The sequence below is a fragment of the Malus domestica genome, chromosome 17 (assembly GCF_042453785.1).
Source record: "Malus domestica chromosome 17, GDT2T_hap1".
Classification (NCBI taxonomy): Eukaryota; Viridiplantae; Streptophyta; class Magnoliopsida; order Rosales; family Rosaceae; genus Malus; species Malus domestica.
The window spans coordinates 14,725,471-14,734,499 of NC_091677.1; the positions used below are offsets into that span (position 1 = coordinate 14,725,471).

Genomic DNA, 9,029 nt, shown 5'->3' on the forward strand with positions numbered 1-9,029 from the left:
AACTCGTAGTCTTTATTATTGAAGGTTGTAAGAGATGTTTGAATTTGTGAAAACTTGTCATTTACTTATAATCATTATTAGTTTGTTCGTACGTTTCTGAAGTTAATGGCTTGACGGGTGAAACATGACATGACATACAAAATTAACCAGTTGAATTTGGATTTATGTATTAGGATAAGATAATCTATGGACCAGTTTTGATTTTAGGATAGTTTTGGCACGTTGCCACAACTATGTGATTCAATAAATCCATACCAAGAAATTTCACCTTTGTACCACATTACTTTAATTTCTTGGCAAAAAACAATAGATGCTCTTATTGATTACCAACATATGGTAGTTAGTAATACTACTACAATCAAGGTCGGACATCACATTCACCCAACACGAGCGAACTTATAGACTCACAAGAATACAGTACAACAAAACATGCTTAAAATTTACATTTTACAGCCCAAGAGCAAATGGAAAACCAGTAGAACTCAACCAACTACCACCAGCAATGAATCTGCCGGGCGTATACGCCTGAGCCTCAGTCGTACTTGTAATTACCTTAAACCCCTTCCACGTCACCCTTTTTGAAGTCCCAGCGCCTGCCCCAGTGTTAGCATACTCTCCATAAAACAAAGTGTTGAGGGCAAAAGTGCCAGACCACTCATGCCACCCAACAGGGTCAATGATATCCGTTATACTTGACTGCATGATCACAGTCCTTGAATACTCCTTCCATGGCCTCCCCAAGAACGTTTTAAAGCTGCCCTTTGAGGCTTGCAAGTCGGATGTGGCGCCGATTCTCGATTTTTGGATCACAATGCCGGTGTTTTGATTCGGGTCAGTTCTGCCTTGTGCGGTGAGCATGTTCTTCTGGCCGGAATTAGGTTTTCTTGCATGGATGTCACAGTTTTGTAACACGACAGCAGCATTGCCGAAGATGAAGTCAACTGTTCCGGCTACCAAGCAGCCTTCGAAAAACTGGCGGTTTGAGTGCACATAGAGCGAGTCTTGGTACGCAAGAATGTCGCACCGGTAGAATGCTGAGAGATCGGACCCTACTCTTAGAGCAACAGCTTGGTGCTTTGATGGACCTGCTGTGTTTTGGAACGTTATGTCTCGGGCTAGAAACTTCTCACCAACCGCAGCTGCAACCATAAATATTTACGTTTTCATCAGATATTTGACATGTTACGTTAGTTCGCATATGCATGCATGAGAACGTACGCAGGTGCAAGATCGACAATGCTTAAGTAGATTATTCTTAATCTCAACCAGCGTACGTAATTAATGGTTTGTTTCATCTGTGAACATAATCTATCAACATGGGCAAGTGCAATCCAAGGCAATACCAAACAAAATATCTGCTCTGATTTCGATTTAAATGGCTGATGATTGTTCTGAAAAAGGGGGAGAACAATCATGCATGAATAGAACATAATGATTCTGCTACGAACAAGCCAACGGCCAGGAGTACTGCCAGGACCCAGGATCCAAACATCATCCAAAGTACAGGAGCGCGCATGTGTTTGCAACTTTGCATTGAAGGTATCAAAGAATCTAACAGCTCTCAGCAAGAAAATTCAAAACAAATAAAAAAAGAATAGAGACAAATTAAGGAGGAAATGATAGATAATGTTTTAAATGGGGCAGGATGGTAAAACAACTGTCAATTCAATTTTAAATGGTTGTACTACTAAGAACAAGTGCCATGTGAGAAGACTCTGAATATTCATGTGACGAAAACCCACTTGCAAAAGTTTTATTCTCTCTGTCATCTTCATCATCAAGTGATCATGAAAGATAAAGAGAGATAATAAAATCGGGATATGAAATTTTACGTATTATGTTTAAGAAGTTGGTGTCACACTAATAATATTATTATATTGTATCCAATTAAAATGGTGACTTTGAAAAATATTGGCATCTTTTCCAAAAAAGGGAGCTACTATTTTAAGTAAACAAAAGTGAAGGGAAGGTTCAAGGCTGACTTGGTTGGGACAAGAAGTGGTGACACACAATGGCTTGTGTAGATGTACAGACGAAACAGCGGCACCTTGCGATCATCAAAGATTTAAAAAAAAAAAAAAAGTGTCGGTGGATTGGCACCCTTGATTTGGGCCTCAAATTTCACCATGATTGAAGGCACAACCACGAGAAAAGTAACAAAAACCAAAATGCATGAATGTCCAATAAAATAAAAAACCCAAAGAAGAAGGAAGCATCGAGGAAGGATACTTTAGGATATGCTAAATAAGAACACAAATTAAAGAGTAAGGAACGGGGGGAATAGCTGTAAAGTGTCAAACCACGCCTTCATTCAATCAAACATAGACATAGACACGGGAACACAAACACTCGTTACATTTCAACAATGACATATATTCAAATTGAGAAAAACTCGAAGTCAGATTGTTTGTGTTAATTAAGTAGTAGTGTTGAGCGCCAAAAGAATTTGGTCAATAAGAGAATATCAACATGCGTGATTAATTTTTATATCGTAAACATATCTTATTTTTTAACTGAATCGTTCCGCACATCGACAATTTATTCTCTTGAAATTTGAACATGTTATAGTATTTTACTATATAATTCAAGAAACGGTAACTTTGGTGACCTTTCTATTTTATTTAATTTTTCAAAATTCCTTTTGGTTTTTAAGTTATGCATGTGGGTTCTTTTTTCTAATATATCTCTGCAAATTAACCAGCTTTTTCAGACGATAATGCCAAAAACAAATGCAAAAACAATAGAGAGAGTATGGATCAGCAATAATATAGTCATAAATATTTAACAAAAAAATGTGACTTCTTTAGAAAGAAGACCATGTGCTTGTTTCTTGGTGGACCAGGGAATATGAGATGATGGCTAATAGTCTCCTTTTAAAAGTCTCCTTTAGCATTTCTCAAGATGATTTAATAATGGAGGAAAAATGGTACAATTTAATCTAACAAAGTGGCATGTTTATTTATAAATTATAAGGAATAGATTTGTAACTAGTGAAAAAAATAAATATATGTGCGTATTTCATATCCAAACTCTAAGCCCTAAAATGATGTGTATTATCAAGGAAGAGGGTTGTTTATTCCATACTCAATATTTCATATCCTCATCCTTTATATCCTCGTTCATTTTAAGTAAACATATCATAACGGTTGAAACTTTTTTCATAATATTATCAAGACAAAGTTAATAACATATTATACATGCGTTACTTTATTTAGTGACATGTAATTTTCACCATTCATTGCTAACTGTACATGAAGACATATTTACCAATCATCAAGACAGCTCAACTAACTTTATGTAAGTGCAAATGTCAAATTTAAATCTCCATGACATTAGTTCATTACTATGAGAAACATATTACCTATTTAAATTATAACTTAGCATATGTAATAAAAGTCGAGCGATTACTAAACTTATACGCATTTGTAAATTATATATAATTAAATTAATTAGAATAGTATGCCCTCTTTAAAGTGGCGTATCGTTTAATCGCTAGACTTATAATAAGATGTAGAAAGTGCAATTTTTTAAAAGAGGCCCCATATGACATAATTTATGAAGGCGTATCCCAAACTCTGTCACCCACTTGGCTCACTCAAACCATCTCCAAAGGAGATGTCAGATACGCTAAATAAAATTAAAAGATATTTATGTGTTTTTCAATGGATATGTCATATATGATGTAACATGTGAATCATTTGACTTATTACTTTCTAGCTGTCTTCTTTTGAAGGCAAACAAAGAAGGAGTCAAATATATTTAATTGATTTTTTTAATACATGGGTCCCATTAATAACCAATAGAATAAAAACTACAATTAATTTTGATTATTTTTAATAGTTAATGTAACTCTAGGCCCAATAAAATAATAAAATAAATATTTACCACCATTGGAAAATAAAAGAATTTAGCGTTTATATTCAATTTATCACATCACTCATCAAATAAAAGTTTGACATATTATATTTGACATCTCCTTTAGAGATACTCTAACTAGTCACTAAACTCATTACACTAGGGGTACGGATCCGGATATCCGGATCCAAATTGTGGGAATCATAAGAATCCTCATATTTGAGACATTTATCGTACATCGTGCGGTAAAAAATTATTTAAATTTTATTATTTAAAATTAAACACAAATAGTACTTAACGAAAGTTGATCACCGATCACCCGATGTACAATAAACAGTTAGAATGTGAGGATTCTTAAGATCCCAAAAAGAGAATCCGAAAAAAAATCCTCAAGGTACATACATACATCACTGCATGTAACCCACATTGTTACAGACAACACAACCGCCAGAAGGATACCATAAATAACAATTATCCAAATATATATTGAACAAATCAAAACCATATAATAAAAATAAAAATAGCAGAGAATGATGAACAAGATTGAATTATTATTTTGTTTCATAAAAGCTAGGGACATGGAAATTTAAAAAGAATAAAGAATTGGGCTTACCAACTGTGGCCGAGTTGAAAGTTGTGCTGCCATCGACCACATTTTTACTAGCAGTGATGATAGTGTTTTTTCTCCCATCTCCCATAAACATAATGTTGGTCTTTTTCTTCGGCACGTCCACATTTTCTCTATAAACCCCCGCCTTTATTCTAATCACATATCTTTTACTGCTCTTCTCCGGGGCGGCAGCCACCGCAGCCGACACCGTCTTGTAGTTCCCACTCCCGTCTGCTGCCACCACCACATTTGGTGTGACAGATGACGACTGCAGCAGTCGCCTGTCTGCCACCGACAGCCACTCCGGCCACCCATGCTCGTCCACCACATCCTCCTTCAGCTTTCGGTTCACATTCGTTTTCATCTCGTTTGCAATGTCGGTATCGGTCATGTTCTTGATCATGGCCAGCGCATTACTGCACAATTTTTCTACGTGCACCTGAGTGACACACCAAATTTATTAAGTAGCGGTGTTAGCAAAAATATCGGCCGTCTAAAAACACAGAAACATTAGCACAAAAATGTAGTAACAAAATATTGATGTCAAGTGAAATTAATTATGTGAAAAATAAAAGTAAATGCATATTGACAGTTCAAAAATACTTACAGTACACAAAAATCAACAAAATATCAAGAAGTCGAAAAGTACATAAACATAAAGATAGCGAAATGATTTTTGGACGACCATTTTTCGTCAACAAAGTATCGAGATTATGAGAAATTTACCTGACCGGCCAAAAAAACTTTCCTAACTTTTTTATCAGCATCATCGTGCGAGAACCCATCAAGGCAAGTTTCTTGGTTGGTAATGGCGGAGCTGATCAAAGTTTTTAGGTCATCCGCATGCTGAGTCAAAGTCTTCTTATTAGGGTACTCATGGAGGTCCTCCACAGCATCGTGAAGCTCGTCGAGAGTTTCATCAATGGTCTCCAAACAGTCGTGAAGAGCGCCCTTCTCACGCTTAGTGAGCTTATTCTTCCTGGACTTCAGCAGCTTCTCGACAGTGAAGAAGTTGTGCTGAACCGCCTTGGTCGTGATGTTCAATGACAATTCTATCACGTCCTTCTGGCTCGAAACCTTTTTGGCGGCTTCGGGGTGAAGTGCAAGAGTGGAAAAGCACAGTTCAGGGTAGAGGGTGGAGCTGCATGAGGATTTGACTATGGCGTGGGAGGCCTCGTTGGTTTCGTCGTCGGAGTTGTTTTTGGAGGACTTGACTCCGGTGACAATGCCGACGATGGCGCCGACTAGTAGGATGGTTGCGAAAAGGGATATGAAAAGCTTCTTGTGTTTCTTGTTTGTGGATATTTGTTTGCCCGATTCGGACATTTTGGTCAAAAACTCTTTGATTTTGGCCATTCTAAAACTAGTCAATTGGAATTGGGAAAGAGAAAAAATTGGGTACAAAATTTAGAATATGGAGGAAAAGATGGGAGTGATCGAGTTGGGTCCGGAGGATGGGGTTATTTATACATAAATTAATTAGTGAAGTGAAGTGTGGTAGCTTTGGTGGGTACGGAGGATGGGGTTATTTATACAAATTAATTAGTGAAGTGAAGTGTGGTAGCTTTGGTCTAGTGTGTTCTTCTCTCTAATAAATTCGCGATGTATTCGGAATAAATATTTGAATTATATCACATAAACTTATTTTTTTATTAGTATATTGTATAGATAGCAACAAATAATATGTGAAATAACATATTGTGTAACTTATGTTCTTAGATCCATATTGTTTGGACCCAAAATTACGTTATCGATCCGAGTAATCGAAGTCGTTGAATGAACAGAATTTTAGACCGTTGAATGACAAAATAGTTGAAATGATTTTCAATTATTATTGAGAAATCATGTTGTAATTTTAATCATGATATTATTTATTCGTAATATATTAAATTATTTAAACCTAATATTTGTCTAAATCCCCATTGATTTAACCATTTGGGATATGAGGGTATGTATAAGGCATGGCAGCAGATAAATATGTATGCATGTATATGCCTTTTGATGTTATGTTGGTTTTGGCCACATGAATGTGCTTTTTGGGGATTATATTCTATCTTATTATGCGTGCATGGCTGCACTTGGATCAATGTGTGGACATAAAGTTCTAATTGGACCAGGAAACAATCTGAGGGCACGGTTTCTAAAGATAAGGATGGAAGAAATGGTTTTTTCGAATAATGGTGAAGTAGAGTCAGATGATGATGGCATCTAAAAGATAGGCTCCTGCTTATCTTGAAAAGTCTTTGACTGAAGCTCTAGTTGATAAGTTTGAATTGAAGTCGAATTCTACATTGGTGGGGAGTTGCGCCATGCAACATTTGCTTCTATAAATACAGTACCGCGAACAGCAAAGAGGCCACCTCTAACTCAACACACAAACTGTCTTACGCAAACTCTCGCTCTACGCGAAACCTCTCAACAACCTTGATATTTTTATTTTCTTTTTCCGCCAACACATCTTCAGTTTGGATAAACAACACTGTTGCTGTAGAATTAGTCGATCGCGAAGCACCTTCAGTTTGGATAAACAGCACTGCGTCGAGACCGACTGGTTATCTATCCAAGTCTTGGTTGAAAAAGATTTTCGAATCCTTATTGGCAAATGTCATCTCATTAGCCTTCTCGGCGAAGTGAGATGTTACATGTTACTACATTCGGCACATTGAAAGTCGAATTTGATATTGAACTTCGCAAAACTAGCAGCCTTGTCTTTAGGCTTTAGAACCCGAAGGCCAAGAGTGTTCCTTCCTCGGCCGCAATCTCAAGATTGAGAAGTCAGCAGTGCACCCAACGCAACGTCAACATATTTTACTCCTCGGCCGAGCTTGACCAAGGAGTTGGCACGCCTTGCACACAACCGAATGACGTAGTTAGCTCGTTAGTTACTCGGCCTGCGCACCACATAGGCTTGGTAGTTTTTAGGGTCAACACATATATAAAATCCAATCCATTTGCAGTAAACACAGAACCTAATTACTTTTCTGATAATTTTTTTTTTTTTTGCCAATTTTAAAAGAGGTTTTACCAGTACAATCTAGTGATATTTTCTCTTCATTTGTAATTGAGAGGTCTTAGATTCGATTCTCGCCAAATACAAAGTTGAACCACATATGGTGGTAAGTTCATTGTAAGTCTTAGTCCACTCCACACTCTTTAGTGTAGATAATATTGTTTGTTGAAAAAAAAAATTTCAAAGTCGAACATGCTCTCATTGATAATATATATTTTAAAAAAATCACTATGCTGAATAAATAATATTTTCTAACATTAGGTATGCATAATGTTACGTTATTTAATTTGTTACGTAGGTGGAGACCATGGTCCTAACATATCTTGATCTTACCTTACCATCTTTAACACGACGCCAGGAATAATTCAAATAGCTTAACAATCAAGTAATGTGATTAGCTGGGTTGGCTATCAAGTTTTAAACAATTTTATTTTATTTAATTAGCATAATATTTTTGCATGAATTATTATGAATAAATGGCCATACCGGCGCCTTCTTAAAGGAGAAAAAAATTTCATTGTGATCGAAAGAGTACATTACGTGTTTTTATATAAGTGGTGGAGAATTTTATTTTTTAAATTATTAATTTTTTAACACAAATAACATGTGATGAATTATTTGTGTACCGATCACATTGAAAATTCTTTCTTTAAGGGAATAATACTCAACTGACAGACAAGCAGGGGGCCCATTTTCACACCCAACGTTTTCCTCTTTTACCGAAACATTTCGTCGTCTATCCGCTACTAAGCCTTATCCTGACTGAGTTCTCCCCACTTCGTAGTTTTGTTTTCTTTGCCATTTTTTTTTGGCTTTTGAACGGTTAGATTTTCTATTGGAGATGACCTTACAAATTAAGTGAATGTGGCCACGTTACAAAAGCGTATGAAAACTAGATATTTTTACATGATACAAAAATAATAGATTTTAGGTTAAGACAATAACTAATCAAATCATTATCGAATCATCCATTAATAATGTCCTTAAGGGATTTGTGCACAGGTAATCTGTGAGTAACCTATTTCAACCCGTTAAAAAAAATTTATTTTGTGATTTTAAAGTTAAACTACTAAAAAAACTTACTATAAAATACAACAGTCATAGTGTACATATTGTATATTAAATAAGTATTATTGTACTAATATTCTGTAAGTTAAATTTTGTTTTTATTATGAAAGTCTGTTATTATTATTATTATTGAGAATAAATTTTACGTAACTTGTTGTTCAAAATTCAAATCAACTAGCATTGTATTAGTATAAAAAAATAAAAAAATAAAAAAAATAAATCTGACTTTCAATTTTAGAGTTAAGACCTAATTGTTTTACTCTCATGCTCATAAATGATTTATTCTCTTAAAAGTGAGATTAAAATATTATAAAACAAATTAAAAATATAAATATAAAAGTAATTTAAAAATACTAAACACTTTAAAAAATTACAATAATCAATTGTGAAAAATGTGAAATTTTTTTAAAAATATGCCAAAGCTTGTGGTGTGACAACCCGTCCCAAATTTTATTATTTTATAAATCTTAAAATGTGAAATTTACA

General features: G+C 35.2%; 1 protein-coding gene across 1 annotated transcript; it reads right to left on the reverse strand.

Moving 5' to 3' along the window:
- Positions 1 to 289: 289 nt before the first annotated feature.
- On the reverse strand, positions 290 to 6,102 carry LOC103403339 (pectinesterase-like). Its single transcript, XM_029097303.2, has 3 exons — positions 5,192 to 6,102; positions 4,469 to 4,904; positions 290 to 1,139 (listed from the first exon to the last, which is right to left on the reverse strand). The coding sequence occupies exons 1-3, from the start codon at positions 5,819 to 5,821 to the stop codon at positions 448 to 450; spliced, it is 1,758 nt and encodes a 585-aa protein (XP_028953136.2). The 5' UTR covers positions 5,822 to 6,102; the 3' UTR covers positions 290 to 447.
- Between the last annotated feature and the right edge of the window lie 2,927 nt (positions 6,103 to 9,029).

Bases quoted from the DNA above. Each gene is read 5' to 3' on its own strand.
- LOC103403339 (XM_029097303.2), bottom strand. From the start codon at position 5,821: ATGGCCAAAATCAAAGAGTTTTTGACCAAAATGTCCGAATCGGGCAAA. The intron at 4,905-5,191 runs GTAAATTTCTCA...TGTGTCACTCAG, and splicing joins AAGTTTTTTTGGCCGGTCAG to GTGCACGTAGAAAAATTGTG. The intron at 1,140-4,468 runs GTAAGCCCAATT...TTATGGTTGCAG, and splicing joins TTTCAACTCGGCCACAGTTG to CTGCGGTTGGTGAGAAGTTT.